General features: G+C 42.6%; 1 protein-coding gene across 16 annotated transcripts in view; it reads right to left on the reverse strand.

The window, feature by feature from the left end:
• Positions 1 to 20,044, reverse strand: part of FNBP1 (formin binding protein 1) — a 301,149-nt gene that overhangs the window by 17,170 nt on the left and 263,935 nt on the right. For 8 of the 16 annotated variants that reach the window (XM_040324630.1, XM_040324626.1, XM_040324622.1 and 5 more), the window contains 3 exons: positions 15,922 to 15,936; positions 4,778 to 4,905; positions 2,241 to 2,373 (listed from right to left, as the gene is read on the reverse strand). In XM_040324630.1, the coding sequence (XP_040180564.1) occupies positions 2,241 to 2,373; positions 4,778 to 4,905; positions 15,922 to 15,936 (276 nt within the window). The remainder of the gene's footprint in view (positions 1 to 2,240; positions 2,374 to 4,777; positions 4,906 to 15,921; positions 15,937 to 20,044) is intronic. The other 8 variants (XM_040324627.1, XM_040324629.1, XM_040324634.1 and 5 more) reach the window with 3 other exon arrangements.

A 20,044-nucleotide genomic window follows, 5' to 3' on the forward strand; every position in this document is an offset into this window, starting at 1 on the left:
TCAATCTATTACTGTATAAAAAGTACAGCCTCTGTATTACCTAAAGAGTATTTGTATTTCTGAATATCCCTGATAAGTGTTGCTGTGTTTATAAAGGGATACTTCCAGCTTAAACTATAAGTGCATGTTGGTGAGAAAAAGATGTTGTTGCTCCTCTTATTGTGAAGATTTAAACCTCCCACTCAGACTCCCAGTGCGTGAAAACATGTTAAACCGAGGAGCAGGGCAGCCATCAGGAGTTTTTGTCCCCCCCCCCCCCCCGAGCCTGACCACCAACGCACTCAGCCGCCCTCAATTCTGTATATATGCCAGCCCCCCTCACACCTGTATATATGTCAGCCCCATCCCCCTCACACCTGTGTATATGTCAGCCCCCCCCCCCTTCCACTTGTATATATGTCAGCCCCCTCACACCTGTATATAAATGTCAGCCCCACATATACGCAAATCTGTAAACACACAAGCCTCTGGCCCCTCTTTGTACACAAACAGCCTCCCTATTTTTCCCTCACAGCCCCTACTTGTAAAGGAAATCTTCCTACCTAGTCCCAGCTCGTTTTCACAAAGCTGACATGTTGCTGACACAGAGGAGCACAGTACAGGCAGCTCACATGAGGGGTGCACATGCACATAGTAGCCAGAGGTGGCAGTAAAGTGCTTGATGTCTGAGCTCAATGACACAGACAGCAGCAGACGCTGCGAGATTGTTTCTATAGTGCACAACGCGGCTCCCCTTCACCCGTCCTGCCTTATTCTGGCCTGAGCAGGCCCCTCGGGCCACGGGGCCCCCTACAGTCGTAATGGCTGTACCCCCCCCTGGCAGCCCTGCCGAGGAGTACTGTGCTGGGTAATACAACCTGACTGGCTCCTGGTGATACACACACTCTCTGATTTTTGAACACTGTAAATCAGGTAGGCAACCGTTCAAAGGTTTAGACCTACATGAACAACATGGAGGAAATCAAAGATCCCTGGGGGAAAGGGCACCCTTTTTAAAACAAAAAAAATCAAGCTTCCAACAAAAAACATGGCATGTAGGACATACATAGTCTGTCACACTACTGTCCTCCAACCCCCCCCCCCCCCTCCACAGTAGTATCCTCTGCCCCCTTCACATCACCCCCCAGTAGTATCCGGTACTACCCTTCCACTCGTAGTGTCCTTAGATCCCCTTCACATCATCCCTATGCCCATTCCTCACAGTAGTGTCCTCTGCCCCCCCCCCCCCCAACAGTAGTGTCCTCTACTTCCCCATGGCAGTGTCCTCTGCGCCCCTTCACATCACTCCCCACTGTAGTGTCCACTGCCCCCCCCCATAGAGTGAAGAGTGATGTACTGTTCTATACATCACCCCCCCCCCCCACCCCCCAACTGTAGTGTGCTCTGCCCCCTTCACATCCTCCCCAATGTATGTAGTGCCCTGTGCCCCCCTTCATATCGTCGTCGTCCCCCTACTTTAGTGTCTTCTGCCCCCCCCCCCCCCAAAGCAGTGTCCTCTGTCCCCCACTATCATCCCCACACACACAAACACACACCAGTGGGTTAACACTCTCCTACCTTACACAGGTATACTGCATAGCGGAGAGCAGGAGGCAGCACAGTACTCGATGGAGGGCGATAGCTGCCAGAGTAAATTTTTCATATTAACAAGCTGGTGATTGGTTGCTAGGACCGCCTGACATACTAGCAACCAATAACCTGCTGGTTAACTTGAAAGGTGAACTGAGGCAGCTCCCACTCTCCGTCCAGTACTGTGATACCTCCCTCTCTCCACTCTGCAGTAAAGAGGAGAGCGGTAGAGGCTAGTGAGAATGACTGGCAAAGCAGGGCCGTGTTTGCGTTCTAACCGTCAGTTGCCAGCGGTCCACAGCTTGCCAACCCCCGCTTGACCTGGGCATGCAACAAGGGAGGCAAGTGTGAAGTCAAAACTTTTGATCTGTGCTTGCTCCAGGTCAGTGCCTCAGAAGAACTGGCACCATTGAATCTGTTGTTATTTAGCCTCACATAGGCAGAGTTTGTTTTAAAGGGATTTGAAAAAAGGCCGTACTCTTGTGGCAAATGGTTATATACGGTTGTCTGGTTAGAATGGTCTCAGCTTGGGTGAAAAAAAAAAAAAAAGATATAGACAGTCTGTCCAACCCATTTATTAAGGGTTTCTGGGAGGTAGAGCTTGGTGTAAACAATCCTTCCCTTTATCTGTTATGATTCTTTCCTACATAATGAAGAACATGTATACTCACTTCAAACTTTTGTACTTCCACACGTAGTTTCTCAATGTTATTTCCAATCTCTATTAACTTCTGACCCACGCTGCCAGCATCTCCCATCTGTGGATTCTTCAGATACACGTCTCTCATCTTCGTCAAGGCATCTCTGTGTTAAGAATGAAAGAAAAAAAAAAAAGGACTATTTAATAGAGCCCATTTATAAACCTGGGGCAGTCAAAAACATTATAAGTAATTAGAAACTAAAATATGGCTACTGTGGCTTCTGGTTCATTTTGCAATCACGTTTAGGGATCAAGACCACCATGGGCTACTTGCCTAAAATAGACCTAAACCCAAACTAGATGACATTTAGCCCTGTGTATATCCTTACCACTTCTGCTTCTCAGTTCTTTGGATCTTTACCAGAATATTATAGCCAATTCCTGTCTACATGCTCTCCTCCAGCATCGGCTGCAAGTAATTGTACAGGGCTGGCTTCCTGATAGAGGCCATACAGTGAGGGGAAAAAAGTATTTGATCCTCTGCTGCTTTTGTACTTTTGCCCACTGACAAAGAAATGATCAATCTATAATTTTAATGGTAGGTTTATTTTAACAGAGAGAGACAGAATAACAACAAAAATATCCCGAAAAACGCATTTCAAAAAAGTTATAAATTGATGTGCACTGTATTGAGTGAAATAAATATTTTATCCCCTATCAATCAGCAGAGGTGATCAAATACCACCAAAATCAAGCTCTATTTGTGGGAAAAAAATGATAATCAATTTTATTAGTGTACAGCGTCGCACGACTGTGCAATTGTCAGTTAACCACTTCAATACAGGGCATTTTCACCCCCTTCCTGCCCAGGCCAATTTTCAGCTTTCAGTGCTGTCACAATTTGAAGGACAATTGTGCGGTCGTGCGACATTGTACCCAAATTAAATATTGATAATTTTTTTCCCCACAAATAGAGCTTTCTTTCGGTGGTATTTGATCACCTCTGCGTTTTTTATTTTTTACGCTATAAACAAAAAAAGACTGACAATTTTGAAAAAAACATAATATTTTTAACTTTTTTGCTATAATAAATATCCCAATAATAATAATAATAAAAAAAAAATAATAATAATTTTCTCAGTTTAGACCGATAAGTATTCTTCTCCATATTTTTGGTAAAAAAAAAAATCGCAATAAGCGTATATTGATTTGTTTGCACAAAAGTTATAGCGTCTACAATATAGGGGATAGATTTATGTCATTTTTATTATTCTTTTTTTTTTTACAACGAATGGCGGCGATCTGCAATTTGTATTGTGACTGTGATATTGCGGTGGACATATCGGACACTTTTGACACTATTTTGGGACCATTCACATTTATACAGCGATCAGTGCTATAGAAATGCACTGATTACTGTATAAATGTGACTGGTAGGGAAGGGGTTAACACTAGGGGGCAATCAAGGGGATAATTGGGTGTCCTAGGGAGTGATTCTAACTGTGGGGGGAGGGGACTGATGAGAGGAGGAGACCGATCGTTGTTACTATATACAAGGAACATACGATCAGTTCTCCTCTCCCCTGACAGGACGTGGATCTGTGTGTTTAAACACACAGATCCACGTCCCTGCTCTGTGATGAGCAATCGCGGGTGCCCGGACATGGCGCGCACATCGGGTCTACAGTGATGAGGCCAGTGCGCGCTCTCCACAATGCAGAGAAGCCGAGGACGTCATATGACGGCGGCCCTGAGGGAAGAAGGGTTCCTGCCGCCGTCATATGACTATACGGTGGTAGACAAGTGGTTAAAGTAACGCAGTGCCATATCGCAAAAAATGGCCTGGTCATGAAGGAGGTTAAAACTTTCCGGGGGTAAAGTGCCCATTATTCGAAACACTGAAATTTCTCTGCCTACTAATTCCTGTCTACCTAGGGGTTCTAGGAGTCAGATTGTATTTTAATCTCCTGTTTTATGGTCTATAATATAAACTAAATAAAAATCAATCAGAGAGAGACGGAGTCACAGGAGGTGTGCATACCCAGGAACTAATATACATCTGACCACTAGAAAGATATTTACAATTCGCATATGTAATTTAAAGCCTGGAATGGCTAGAAAAAAGAAAATCCTTTGGGATTAATGCTACAACATCTTGGTCCTCACTAAAAAAATTGTGTGACCAAGATCAAGCATGCTCAGAAACGGTGAATGTATGATAAAGCTGTGTGGACGGACGCTGTTTTAAAATTGTGACAGTGGGTGGAGGGAGAAGATCCCCTGCCCGCTGTCACAGGGAGGAGGGAGCGGAACATGTTACATATTCCACCCTAAATATGGGTGGAACATGTAGCATGGTTCCAAAGGTGATCTTAGCCTTTAACATTGAGGTCTGCTTATATTTTGCGTTCCAGCTTTCCCCCCCATCTAGATTCCAGATAATTTTTTTTTAAATAAAACATTTCCATTTTCTTTACATACCCTGTTTTAGACTCGGTGATGTCATCACAGGGTCTCTGTGCATCTCTTTGAAAAAAAGACTTCTAAGACGGTCGTGGCATTCCTTACCTCTGATCGATCTCTTTTTGGATGTCTTTATTTAGTTCATCAACCTTTTGCTGCAGCTTTTTCCGCCTCTGTTCCGGTGGCAGGTTGCTGAAGTCCTCCGGCGTTGCCCCCTGGTGGAAACCAAAACACTATAAGGTCATGTTCACCATCTGCTCCAATGGCATGCACTAGCTAGAATCATGCATCGCATGCCCAAAAAAATGGAGGAGAAAAAAAAACGAAAACGAAAAATGAATTTCACACCACCACAGGCTAGCGATTCCCTACACCAAAGCTTCACATCGCAAAGGGCAATGAGAATTCCACTTACAAGATACTTTTAGTAGTGCCGAAAAGTTGGAAACGAGGCAACTTTGGGTGCATAAACCCTTCGCTGCATTCTTAATTTGGAATTGTCATCTTCAATTTACACATTTACAGCTTTTTCTATTTGTGATATATCTACTATGTGTTCTTAGAGGACCAGTCATGACTTGGATAATGTAATAGTGCTCCCTATGGACCTTTGAAGTTAAAGTAGAACTATAGGCAAAACTTTTTTTCCATTTTGGATAGAGCAAGAAATGGTTATAACCCATCAGATTTTTTTTTTTTTCCGCCAACTGTGCCCATTGTGGAGATTTCCCTTCACTTCCTGTCCCATAGAAAAACAGGAAGTGAGAGGAAATTACAGCAAATTAAGGAAATTCCATGGGGACCACCCAGGTCACCCAAACTAGTGTCCCTATTGGAAGAATTCCCCTCTATTGCTTTTCTGGGGACAACCCAAAATTTGGGATTTTATACTTTTACGTTCAATGATAATGGTAAACAGGACAAATAGAGGGGGATAATCTCCTTATTGGGGGCACAGACAGCAATAAAAACTGACAGGTGTTCTCTCCACTCTATCTAAAAAACGTTTTGCTTTTAATTATACTTTAAGGCCCCGTACACGATCGGATTGATCCGCTGGGATTGATCCGCGGATCAGTTCCAGCAGATAGATCCGGTCGTGTGTACGGCCTAGCGGACATTTTCAGGCGGATAAAAATCCAGCCGACGGATTTTCAGCGGATAAAAATTTCTTAGCATGCTAAGAAATCTATCCGCTGGAATCCTGTCCGCCGGACTTATCCGGTCGTCTGTACAGACTCACCAGATAAGTCCGTCCGATCCCATCCCTTGCATGCGTCGTAATGATTCGACGCATGCGTGGAAGTATTTACCTTCCAGGGTTGCGATCTTCGCCGCGTCATCGTTGCAGCGACGGCGCGGCCACGTCACCGCGGATGTATTCCCCGGGGATTTTGATCTGATGGTGTGTACAGCCATCAGATCAAAATCCGCCAGAGGATTTATCCGCTGGAAACGGTCCGGAGGACCGTTTCCAGCGGAAATACTCTCGTGTGTACAAGGCCTAAGAGGTCTGAGGTCCCCATCGGTAAAGCTGAACTCAAGGCAAACAAAACACAAATTCATGACGTTATATTTAAATTTTGAAAAATCAATATATATTTATTTTTATTGCAACTATTTTAAGTAACTTAATTTATCTTGATATGAGCATCCCGCAATCCCTTTGCACAGCAGAATTCAAACTGGAAAAGGGATGGTCAAATCAAGGAGCTGATCGGATTCCGCTGAAGGCACAGAACTGGAAACATAATGACAATAGAGATCATAAGCAACAGAGAGCAGCCTGAGGACTTTTCAGGGTGTTGATCATCCTTCATAGTCCAATCAGTATGCTAGGGGTGTGTTCTAGAACAAGGTATGCAAAGCAGAGACCCAGGATCTGGACATATCGTCTGGCAAAGGTGCCTAGACCATACGTTTATTTAAATTCAATTACAAATTCTTTAGCAGGTTAAACAGTTCCTGTATCTATAATGTATTTTTAAAATGGAACTAAACCTTTATAGCCTTTTAAGCCAAGGAAGCACATGTGATCAGTTAGAACAGGGCTCGACAAATCCCAGGCGCCAGGTCGACTAGAAATTACATCCTGGCACCTGGGCTTTTTTCAGTGCATTCACTAGGATCACACAGACCGAGCTGACATGCTCCAATTATGGCACAGAGGCTGCTGCCAGATTCTGCCCATCGCACCTCACCATTGGTTGAGAGGCCTGCCATTCTGAAATAGCCAGGTGGCGATTGGCTGAGGCGGGGGGTGACTGGACTTGGCGCTGACTTCCACATGGGTGTCAATGGTGAAGCTGAGCCCTTGACAAGCGAAGCAGGGGAATATCACAGGCCTGAGGGGCCCCAGGGGCAGGGACAGGGCTGGAGTCGGTGACAAGCGGTTGGGCAGAGGGCCAGACACTAAGCTGGAGAGGTGTTGTATCATGTATGATGGGGCAATACACACCTGTGTGCTGCCAATGATACACTGATACCTCCTAGGTGTGTGCGCACTGAGGGCAGGGGCTGCTGGGGGACAAGTGCCAGCATGGGCTGTACCTCCATTGTAGACTATGGACTAACGTCCGAAGCGTATAGGCTGTTTTTACAGCATTGTACATATCTTTTCAATAAAGGAATGCTATTTTTTGGATGTCGTCCTGAGTGTTGACCATCTCTTTCCTTATTCTGGTATGTTGGAGATGTCGGCAGCCTCGAGGTCTGAGCACCGGGCAGAGCTGTTAACTGGGAATGTTGTCGTGTCTACACATCTGTATGTACTTAAGGTACAACTCTCATAAATGAAGTACAGAGATGGTTAGTGCATGGCTTTTTCTCAAATGCTAGTAGCTTGGCTGTCTGGTTTTAAGTTACAGAACATGCTGTATGTGTGTGTGCATGCATATATACATCAATCAGCCATAACTTTATGACCACCCACCTAATGAGTAGGTCCCTCTTTTGCCAACAAAACAGCCCTGACACATCAAGGCACAGACTCCACTGGACATCTGAAGGTATGCTGGAGCATCTGGCACCAAGCCATCAGTAGCAGATCCTTTAAGCCATTTGTGAGGTGGGACCTTCATGGATCAGACTTGTTTTTTCCAGCGCATCCCACAGATTCCCCATTGGATTGAGATCTGGAGAATTTGGATGCCAAACACCTTAAACTCATTGTTGTGTTCCTCAAACCAATCTTGGACCATTTTTGCAGTGTGGCAGGGTGCGTTAGCATTCTGAAAAAGGCTGCTGCCATCAGGGAATACCATTTCTTATTTGGTCAGCAACAATGTTTAGGTAGGTGGTACATGTCAAGTAATACACAAATGACAGGACCCAAGATTATTCTCACATAACATTACCCAAAGCAACACACTGCCTCCACCGGCTTGCCTTCTCCCCATACTGCATCATGTTGCCATCTCTTCTCCAGGTAAGGGACGCACATGCACCCGGCTATCCACATGATGTAACAAAAGTGATTCATCAAACCAGGCCACCTCCTTCCTTTGCTCCGTGGTCCAGTTCTGATGATCACATGCCCAATGTAGCGACTTTTGGCTATGGGAAAGGCAAATGGAGTGAGCAACGCTCCAGATGCTTCCTTGTGAGATCCTCGGCTGCCCATTAAAATACTGGGTGCTTGCCTGGGTCTGCAAACCCCATCTGTGCAAGTGGAAGAGGAGAATATAGCGGCACTTCCAGAAAGTATAAACAGCTCCTTTATTCTACAAACATTGGAATAAGAGACAGGTCACACACACTTAACCAACAAAGGGTCAGCAGATGCGTTTCACACTCCTGTGCCTAATCGTTGCTTATTTTCTCCTGTTCCACTTTTGGCTATGAACATAGGTCATCATGGGCACCCTGACGGCTCCACGGCTACCCAGCCCCATACACAATAAACTGCAATGTCCATTTTTTATGCTTTTAGCACATCAACTTCAGGGACAACATGTTTACTTGCTGTCTAATATATCCAACTAACATTCAGATGTTGTAGTAACAAGATATCAATGTTATTCACTTAACCTGTCAGTGGTCATAAAGTTATGGCTGATCGGTGTTTATACACTGTATATATGATTATTAAACAGTAACCAGACCAAGGACATAACATCTGCTGCTTGTAGTAAATAAATAATTGTGCACAGAAACCTGTTTGATGTCACTTGCTAAGGGCGGTCTGATTGGTCAGGTTTTGTACAGTTACACCTCAAAAGATTATTACTGACTGGATAAAATGGAATGCTGGGCCTTATTCCTTGCCTCGTTAAAAAAAAAAAAATATGGGCTGATATTAAACCTAAGCAGAACAGGATTTGGCTGTAATAAGCTTCTTCACCACTAGATGGCGAACCATGCCTTTTCTAGGACTGCTTGTCATTTGTGCACCCACACAGGTCGCTCTAGACACAAAGCAGAGAACAATGCCTTTGTTTTATCATTAAGCAGAAAGCCCAAAGAACAACCAGCCAGCCTATAATCAAATACAATCAACAAAACAAGCTGGCACGATTGTGCTCATGATGATAAGAGGTAGGCACGCTACGACTTTTAAATGTCTTAGCCTTAACATGGACCCCAGCTGAAGAGTACTGATCACCCCATAGTGCAGATACCTTTGCCTGGTCTGATTCTACCCAGCTAAAACCCTCTACTGCTATAGTGACATTTCCCAGCAATGTCAGATCTGCCGCTGGTCAGCTCCCACCGCATTCCATCTGACAGCACGCTCTGCCACGCCTGCCTACTCCTAAGTGCCCTTGCTGTGTCCTGGCATCTGCTCCTTCATCACGCAGGCAGAAGAAGAAAATCCCAGGTTGGTGCTGATATAACAGCTGCCCAACAACTAGCCAATCCACCAATGAGAAAGCTGGGCAGAGATGAAATGTGGAATGGCGACAGAATAATTATTGCACGTGATTTTCATTCAGACACAAAGGGATATATATATATATATATATATATATATATATATATATATATATATATATATATATATATATATATATATATATATATATATATATATATATATATATATATATAGATCTATATATTATTTTAAAGCTGTATTGCTATATACAGTATGTGATTAAAAAGTAAACCCGTTTTTTTTCCTGCAAGAGAAAGGCATAATGAGCTAGTATGCATAGCATACTAGCGCATTATGTGGCACTTACCTGAGATCGAAGCTCCCGAAGCGCTCCTCGTTCCCCCTCCGCCGCCATGTTGCCTACGAGTCTCTTCCGTGTATCGCCGCTCCGGCACTGTGACTGGCCGGCACGATCCCGCGCATGCGTGCGGGACCGGCATAATCCCAGCACTATCCCATTCAAGACCCGGCCCGCTCAGTGCGCCTGCGCCATAGACCTCGTTGCAGTCTTTTCTGCAAATATCTTCTTAACCGTGTAGGTTAAGGAGATATTTCTTGCACCTACAGGTAAGCCTTAATCTAGGCTTTCCTGTAGGTGCAAGTTGTCAGAGTGGGTTTACAACCACTTTAAAGTGGTATTAAACCCAAAGGCAAATATTGCAGCTTACCAATTCTTAGGTGTGATGGCTGCATTCGTTTTCTTTTTTAGACTTTTTTATATTTTCATCTGGTGATCCAGCCAGTAAGTCTGTTTTTTAAAAGTTTAAGCTCTCCAGCAGAATGTATCAGTTTACATGGATGAGCCAAACCATATAACACCGACAAGGATGTAGAAACTGATCAGCAGCTTTTATTTGTTCCCCAAAAGGAAAAAAAAACAAAAACTGTTTGCTGTAACTGATTATAAAGTGCGAGATGGAGTTTGGCTTCAATTAGTGTTTTTAAATCTGCTAATACATTTTACACTCCTCTCCCCCAGACTGACAATGCTGTTGTCTAAATCTGCTCCTGTGCTCTTTTATCCAGAGTAGGGGGCACTCTAATACAGGAGGTGTGTTACTGGCGAGATCACTAGGTGAGAAGCAGAGGGGAAAAGCCTAAAAAAACTAATACAGCCACCACATCTAAGGATTGGTAAGCTGCAATAAAATACATTTTTGGTTTGGGGTTTAATACCGGTTATAAAGGTTTTATAAATCCTGTTTGTACATTGGGCAGCCCCATGTGTTCATTACATATGAAGATCTGGATCAGTAGTACTACATGGAGGATGTCAAAGCAGAGTCATGGGTCATGTGTGACCTGATTAAAAATAGTAGATTTAGAGAAACCTATGTGAAATACAAGGGGATTTTAAAGGTGCCAGAGACAATTCAACAAAATCATATATAAAAAATATAAAATTGTATTTGAATTCACAAATTTTAATCATAACAGAAATTCCATGTACTTTAGAAGTCTCCTGAGGAAGCCATCGATTGACGAAACATGTTGAGCTGAAGTCACTGTACATCTAAAGCCGCATTGGAATTTTTGTAATGGTTTTTATCTAACAATGGTTTTTAACATTTGTGAATTCAAATAAAATTAAATATTTTTAAAGAAGTTTGTTGATTTGTCTCTGTGGCACCTTTAAATCCCCTTGTTTTTTACATGTTTCTCTAAATATACTTGATGGGATGTGGTGCCTTTGAATCTCAGACACACGGCAACCTAATATATTATAAATAGTAGACTATCAAGCTAACTGATCATATCTCAGCAGTGCTAGAAGTATATCTAAAGCCAAAATATTTTTTCTTTTCTGGATAGAGAAGAGTTATGCCCTGTACACACAATCGGAATTTCCGATGGACTTTTTCCATAGTATTTTCTGATCGTGTGTAGCCCCATCTGAGTTTTTTCATCAGAAATTCCGATGAATTCCATCAGACTTTAGATACATGTTCTACATTTTTCTGATAGAATTTGGCCGGGCAAAAGCCCGATCGTGTGTACGCGGCAAAAGAGCGCCTGCCAGTTTTTTTCTTTACCATCTCCTATTGGTGAGATTTCTGTTCACTTCCTGTGCTGTAGACTCAACAGGAAGTGAGAGGAAACCTCTACAAATTGAGGAAAAACCCTCTTTATTGTCTCAGCATACATGTGCCAATGGAAAGATCCCCTCTCTCTTCCTGTTCTTGTGACAACTCCTCCTCCTTCCTTATCATTTTCAGCCTCTGTGGCAATAGTTACCAGGATAAATACAGAGACCAAATCTCCCTAATGCGGACAGACACATCAACAACATTTTATTTATTACAGATATTTATAGAGCTCTGACTCTCCCAATCAACATTGATTATTTTTAATCCTCATACTGCCAACATTAGTAAATAAATAGAAAAGTATATTATATACTTTTTTTGTTAACATTTCTTCAGTTACTTCCTGGTTTCTTGCCTAGGCAAATGATGTCATATATCCCAGAAGTCTTCAGGAGGGGAGGAGAGGAGGAGGGTTTTTTTCAGCTAAGCACACTCTCCAGCATGCATGCTTGAGCTAAGGGCAGATGGGCTCCAGGAAGTAAATGCTACACAAATCATCTGCCCTTATTCAAGATGGCCAAGGACAGAAATGCTGTTTTTCAAAGTGATTTCTCAACAAAATAAAGCATAGAGGCATGGATGGATGGGGGAGTTTGCTTTGAATATTAAAAATGAATTAAATAGTGTTTTTGGTTTGTGGTGCTCAGATGCAGTAAAGATCTGCTTTAAGCCAATAGTAAAGTGCACCTGTCATCTAAACAGAGCAGAGGTTATCATTTTCTGGATGGGAGTCATGATTCCGAGCAAACCTGCCCATATAAGAGCAGATCAGGTCCTCCAATTGTTCCCCTGCCTTGCTGTGAACAGGCGGACTGGCAGACTTCGCCATCCATGGCAATCACCAAATTTGTTCTGTATCTGTCTATTGTCGTCAAAAGTATAAAAGGATCATTAGATTCAATCTCAGGATTGGCAATTTGCTCATAAAAACGATGTGGTGTCACTAAGTCCTTGCAAACCGAGATAGGCAGAACACACAAATTTGCTGATTCCGTTGGCTATGAATGGTGCTTCTGAAATCAAGAAGTCATGTCAAACATTTCAAATACATTGTTATATTAAACATCTGGGAGGTTGGTCCAAAGTAATCACAGCACAAATACAAATACAGTTAATTAATGTTTTTAAATCACTCAGTAGATTATTTCGAGAAGGGATTTGAACACCTTAATTCTTGTGAGATTTGGCTAGAAGTTTAGACAGAGTAGAACCACAAAAGGTACCCAAGGAATCACGTGACGAAGGATCACACACAATTTTGTGACACCCGGAAGGAAGAAGCACACGCACACAAAAAATTAAAAAACGCATGCAGTCTATGGATAAAGTGAGGACGATCTCCAGAGGCACAAACAGCAATCTTGTCATAAATTAGGGGTCATAAGAGATAGGAGAAGGAACTCCCTAGATGGCCATAGTCTTATGTGACCTGTAGTTGCATCATGGCTGGAAAGCAGTGGGCTGCCTGCATATCGTGTTGTGGGAACACAATCTATTACATTTGTCAATATCCTAAGATTTATGGAGAAGTACAAAAAGGTAGTTGAATCAGACCACCTTCTGGTTCTCCTGTTATATGAAAAATGGTACCCTTTGGTAACCCTTGATGGTAGCTTAAAGCCCAACTGAAGCCTCAGAAGACAACAGAGTGGCCGCTCTATGGGTAAAAGTCATAAATACTTGTAAACCATTGGCCAAATAAAAAGTTACTTTTTAATTAGCCAATGGTTTACAAGTATTTATGACTTTTACCCATAGAGCGCTGCTCTGTTGTCTTCTGTTTCTTGTTATCCATTTTCCAGTGGTTGGCAGCTGCCCTGGGTTTTAGTCCATTCCACATTTTCCCTGGCATCTACATCCATATATATGACTGACAGCTCCTAGGGCTTAAGGAACTTGGTGTTTGTTTTACCAATTAAAGTCTCGAATGTAATTTAGTTAGGTTGCATACATTAGTAAATATGCTCTTCTTTCTGTGTGTTTTTACATTGTAGGTGACGCAGCAAACATTAAAATGCCCTGTACCAGCAGCACACTAAAGAGTCAAACCGCTCCTCTCTCACACAAGCAGTGAGCTGGTCTGACACCCACCTTTCCACACTGCTTCAATTAACAGCACTGCCTGGGGGGGCTAGAACACAGTTAAAGTGGAATTCCAGTGAAATTCGAACTTAGCCTAAATCTACTCAGACCCCCATTCTAAGACTATTCTATCTACCCTATAAAAGAAGAGATGTCTACATTTATCTATTCTGAAGCCGCTCCACGTGATCAAGTCCCAGCACCGGCTTCAGTGTAGAGGGACAGCCTACAATGACTGACCCATACTAAACTTTTGAGTGACGTCATCACCCAGGCTCTGCAGCAATTGTCACTGCCTCTCCTCCACACTGAAGCCAGAGCTTGGACCTGATCATGTGACCAGACCGGAGCTGCTTCAGAATAGGTAAGTACAGACAACTTTTGTTTTACAGGGTAGATAGAATAGACTTAGAATGGGGTGGGAGTAGATCCAGACTTTACATTTTGACTGGAATTCCACTTTAATTGTAGAGTTATGTAGGGGGGGTCAGACCACTGCACATTCAAGTAAGGTGTGTATACCGCTTAGGCCCCTTTCACACCTGCGGATCCCAAGAGGATCCGTTTTTAAACATCTGCTTGCTCAGCGGGAAATGCTCCGTTGATCCCTGCTGAGCCGGCAGATGACAGGTCTGTCTCTGCACACTGTGTAGGGACCGCCCTGTCAGATCTCCGCTCTCCTCTATGGGGGATCGGATGAAAATGAACCGTCTGTTCATCCGATCCGGTCCGCCAGACGGATGCAAAATAGGGGTTGCATCCGTCACAGTTTAGTGGAAAGGATCCGATCGGGGCTGATCGGGTGTCAGCGGACATGTTACCGGTGACATTCGACGCTCCATAGAGATACATGGAGGGCCCGTTCAGATCCGCCTGAAAAAACTGATAGGCGGATCTAAACGGTCCGCAGGTGTGAAAGGGGCCTTAGGTGAGTGCTTGATAAAAGTTCAGTGTGTGCCCGCCCTGGCTCCCCACCACAAATACCCAAGATAAAGAGAAATTGGCCGCCCACCACCACAGGACTGATGCAAAATAATTTCTTTAATATCTTTACAGTCAGGAAAGCAAGACAGGACAAACTTTTGATGCGTTTCACACTTAAATCACATGCTTAATCATGGCTTGGTTATGATTTTGATTGAAGTGTAAAACGTGTCAACAGTTTGTCCTGTCTTGCTTTTCTGACTGTGAAGACATTAATTAAAGGAATTATTTTGCATCCATTCTGTGTCGGTGTGCAGTCGATTTCTCTTTATCCCAGACCACTGAACATCCAGGCTGCTGGAATAAACTCTCCATAGTGCATTTTAAGTGCTGCATCACTTAGTATTAAAAAAGACACAGAAAGAAGAACATATATGCTAGATGTGGTGGAGGCTGTAGAATACATAATATCCCCCACCTGATAGCCTAATTAAATAGAAGAACAAAAACAATAGGAAGGTCCTTCTAAAGGACATAAAGGTCTCCTACTGGCAGAATGTTGCAGGATGAGTGGAGTTAAGTTGATCCTGTTCTGCCCACGCACAAAGACAGAGATGTTACTATAGTCTGTGAGATTTAACTTGGCCATAGACGTTGAAATTCGTCTGCTTCAGCAGGGACCAGCTAAATTTCGATCCATTTGTGGCTGTTCTCATTCAAGTGAAGTCAATTATTACATTGGTTTCTGTCGCATGGACAAGTGTATGCTGTCAGTGTATTCTGACACTGTGCTGAACGGAAAAAATAAAATAAAAACATCTATGGCCAGCTTAAGACTGCAGGTTCCTATGATAAACCCCATTAACCATAGAGATTACTTCCAACCAAAATATCAAAAATAGTCCTAATGGGTCATGCATGTAGGCTTAATGGTTTGGAAGTTGCCTTTATAGATGTAGAACATTTATATTCCACAAGTAAACATGACTAGGGGACACATGGAAACTATTTCCATGCCTCAGTACCTTTGTACAAGTCCATAGGTACAGGAAGTAGCACCAATCCCACCCCCTTCCCTACCCTAAATAAAAGGTAATTTAGAATCTGAGTAAATGCTAATCAGCATTGGCAGCAAAGCCACTTCGTTCCAGAGTACAGCCACAAAGTAAAATTATGTTGTTGATTTGAAGAAGACAAATAATTTTGGAAGGGAATTTGTGTCTGGTTGTGCCTTGAGAGAAAAACATGTGAATGTGAGCTTGTGCCAAAACATTTCTTACCAACTTCAGAGAAAGCTTCATGGCAAAATTGGAGGTTCAAATGAAAGTAAAAAACGGGGTGGGGGAAAAGAGAGGAAAAGGGGGAGAGGAAAGAGAAAACAAAGTGTACATCAGCAAAGAATGGATGTTATGATACTTGTTCTCTAGAGCATAAACTACCTCTAGCACAATAACTCTGGAACTGGGTGAGAAAATGTAACACCAAACACGACCTGTGCGAAAGTTCACAAGTTCAGAGGCTCATGGCCTGGAAAATAGAAGCCCCCCTCCCCACAACCACCATATCTGTCTGTTATCATGGCAGCTGCCCGGTAAGGATGTTGTTCAAAGTTATTATGCTTGGCACAGCTACATGTACAGTTGTAGATTATTATTATGGAACCTAATTGTTTTACTTGGACACTGTTCTCATAACAATCTTTATTACGGAATGGAGAGCATGTGAAGGGTTTCCTTATTGTTCCAGTCTAAAATTCACTCATATTTAAATGAAAATTTAGCCCCACTACTACAATCAAAAGTGACTGGAAGTGCTGAAAATATTTGAAAAGAAAAAAGGTGATTCTGGGATTGGCCGAAGTATTAGTCACTTGGTCTTTTCTGAAGAGCAGGATAGCTCATTAGATGCGACTACCAGCTCTGCCTGAATGTTAGGCCCCAAGATCTTCTTAACTAAAGCTGGCCATATACTGTTATGCCGTGTACACACGATCGGAATTTCTGATGAAAAAGGTCAGACGAAATTTTTTCATCGGATTTTCCGACCGTATGTGGGCCCCATCTGAGTTTTTTCTTCGGGAATTCCGACGGACTTAGAAAGAGAATATGTTCTTTTTTTTCCCGATGGAAAAAATATCTATCGGAAATAACACGCATGCTCAGAATCAAGTCGACGCATGCTCGGAAGCATTGAACTTCATTTTTCTCGGCTCGTCGTAGTGTTGTACGTCACTGCGTTCTTGACAGTCGGAATTTGGTGTGACAGTGTGTATGCAAGACAGCTTGAACGTAATTCCATCGGAAAAATCCATCTGAGTCTATACCAACGGAAATTCCGATCGTGTGTACGGGGCATTCGTTTTTCATTTGTAGATAAATTGTTCATCAGAACATTCTTTCTTTCCATCATTGAGTCAACTAATTTCACTCAAAAGCACTTCAAAAATGTTCCTGCTATTTATAAACAGAATCCCAGATGTATTAAACTGGTTTCAATACAATGGGCCGGATTCAGAAAGAGATATAACGGCGTATCTCCTGATACGCTGTCGTATCTCTGAGTCCGGCCGGTCGTATCTATGCGACTGATTCAGAGAATCAGATTACGCATAGATATCCCCAAGATCCGACAGGTGTAAGTTTTTTACACCGTCGGATCTTAGGCTGCAATTTCAGGCTGGCTGCTAGGTGGCGCTTTCATATGATTTATGCGAGGAATATGCAAATTAGGATTTACGCCGATTCAGAAACGAACGACCGCCCGGCGCTTTTTTTTTCTTACGTCGCTTGCGTTCGGCTTTTCCTGCTATATGAGGCGTAGCTAATGTTAAGTATGGCCGTCGTTCCCGCGCCGAGTTTTGAAATTTTACGTTGTTTGCTTAAGTCGTTCGCGAATACGGCTGGACGTAATTTACATTCACGTCGAAAGCAATGACGTCCTTGCGATGTCATTTAGAGCAAAGCACACTGGGATATTTTACGGACGGCGCATGCGCCGTTCAAATAAAACGTAAAAAACGCGGGGTCAACACAAATTTAAATAAAACACACCTCCTACATCCCCATTTGAATTACACGGCCATACGCCGCAACACATACGTTACGCCGCCGTAACTAAGGGCGCAAGTTCTTTCTGAATAAAGAACTCGCGCCCAAAGTTAGAGCGGCGTAATGTATCGGAGATACGTTACGCCGGCCGGACAGATACGCTCAGGTATCTGAATCCGGCCCAATGTGTATGATTTTTCCACAACCATAACCACATTCATATAGAAAAAAATTGTCATTCTGCTCCTCACAAATTGCTCGTCAAGAACAAACGTTAAATTGAAGCCACTAACCATTAGAAAATCAAACGAACCTTCTGAAAATGAAAAAATTCTAACTAAATTGTACCGCTGTATGGCCAGCTTAAAGTGGTAATTAACCCCCTCTTCCCATGCTGCTTTCCCCCCCCCCCCCCTGTAGTGCTTCATTATTTTCAAAACACATACTTACCCACACAGAAAATCCAGCGTTGTTGCACTGCGATCTGCAGTTCAGAAGACATACACCAGGTCCTGTGTTGCCATTTGCTCCTCTCCACCTGGTTGCCTCTTTTAGGTACAGACAGCCAGCTACTGATCATACACCCTCCTGGAAAATGTGATTTAAGTATCCCAGGAGGCTGCAGGCCAGACTGGAAGCAGGGGGTGGGGCCCAAAAAAATGAAGGGGGTGTTTAAATCAAACTAACTCCCTTTTGGGAGTTAAGTTTGGCTCTAACCAAGTGATGCACTGGTCAAGCAACCTTGTAGCGGCCTGATCCCAGAATCCCATGTATCTTTGCTTATGTTTTTATCACTTTCTGTCATATTTTGGGAATCTGTTCTTCAAATATGAATGAATTTTAGAGTTCAGTAATCTGTTTTACAAACTTAAATAAAAACATAGGCTTTTTCGGTACATTATTATACATTATTTATAAAGCGCCAACAGTTCGCGCAATGCTTTACAACATAAAGTGATGATTTTCATAATGCAGTTACCCAATAACAACCTGCCTACTGAGTTTTCTGATTGGTTGCTATGTTATTGCACCTAATGCCCCGTACACACGCTCGTGATTTCTGAAGGGTAAAAGGTCCGTCGGGAATCCCGGCCAAAAGCTCTCCTCGTAGTTTTCCCATCGGAAAACCCGGACGTGTGTATGGGGCATCAGTCTTTTGCTTATTGAACAAGGCTAAATAATGGCTGAAATACACATACACACACATACGAAGATCAAAAGTTCAAACACAGGAATTTTATCATGTAGCATTTATGAATCAGATTTAATTTTCGGTGAACACTACAGAATTTAGGGTTTGAATCTGATTGATTGCTATGGAAAACACAAATTTCCTGAGCATTAGCCTTTTTATAACCAGATTTAAAAAGACCCTCTGCCTGGAACTCAGCAATAGATAACACATCTGCGTTAATCTTCTCTTACTAATCTGATATATAGATAAAAAGGAGCCCTCACATTGTCAGAAGGGCAGATAAAAAAAAGGACTTTAAAAAAATAAGCTGGACAGTGGTAAAACTGCATTCAGTATTGTAAATCTTATGCACTAGACATGCAAAACTTTCTGCAGGCAGACAGTTTGATTTTTTTAGTTTTCATTTCATTCATGTTCAAAACCCTTTGAGACTGATCGTCATAGGGTTCCACAAAAAATACTTTTCTGCTTCAGTGGCAATGATCATTTTCAATTAATGCTGTAGCCTGCTGTCTACAAATTAGGGGCAAACTATGTAAACAACCAGTGTTCCCTTTATTAAATGAGATGGTACTGAATCAACTCAAAATGTACATTTTAGTTATAGGAAAAAATTGAGACACGCAAAAGGAGTCAATCCACTGGAAATATTTCTGTTATAGGTGAAGCCTGTTGGGTTCAGTCAGCCACTGCCTACTCATATGTCATGGATGCTCAAGCACGTCTCCCTGCAATAATTCCCAACACAATTTCTGTCCATCTGGGAGTTTTGGGTGATGCTGCTAACCTATGCCAACTCCTCTTGTCACTTTTTCCATGATACAAAGTAAACTAGATAGCCAGCCGGTAAAGTGGGAATCGCTTATAATGTCATAGCAGGTGTGCAGGAACGGTACCTCAAAAACAAAAGCTCATAAGTTCCGAAAGATAGAAGAAGCTGTTAGGTGGTTTAACTCTACAACATCTACCAAAAACTAAAATATCAGATTTGGTTGGACTGGCCAGTCAGAATTATTAGTTCTGATTCAACCACCTTGAAACTGACCACTAATCAAGAGTAGCAGGAGAAAAATACAGAGCGACTGGATCGGCAGGTTATCAAAGCCATCATGGCCAAGTCTACTTTGTCTCAATGAAAATGGATCTGTCACAACATTATAC

Source organism: Rana temporaria, chromosome 9, assembly GCF_905171775.1.
Source record: "Rana temporaria chromosome 9, aRanTem1.1, whole genome shotgun sequence".
NCBI classification, from domain to species: domain Eukaryota; kingdom Metazoa; phylum Chordata; class Amphibia; order Anura; family Ranidae; genus Rana; species Rana temporaria.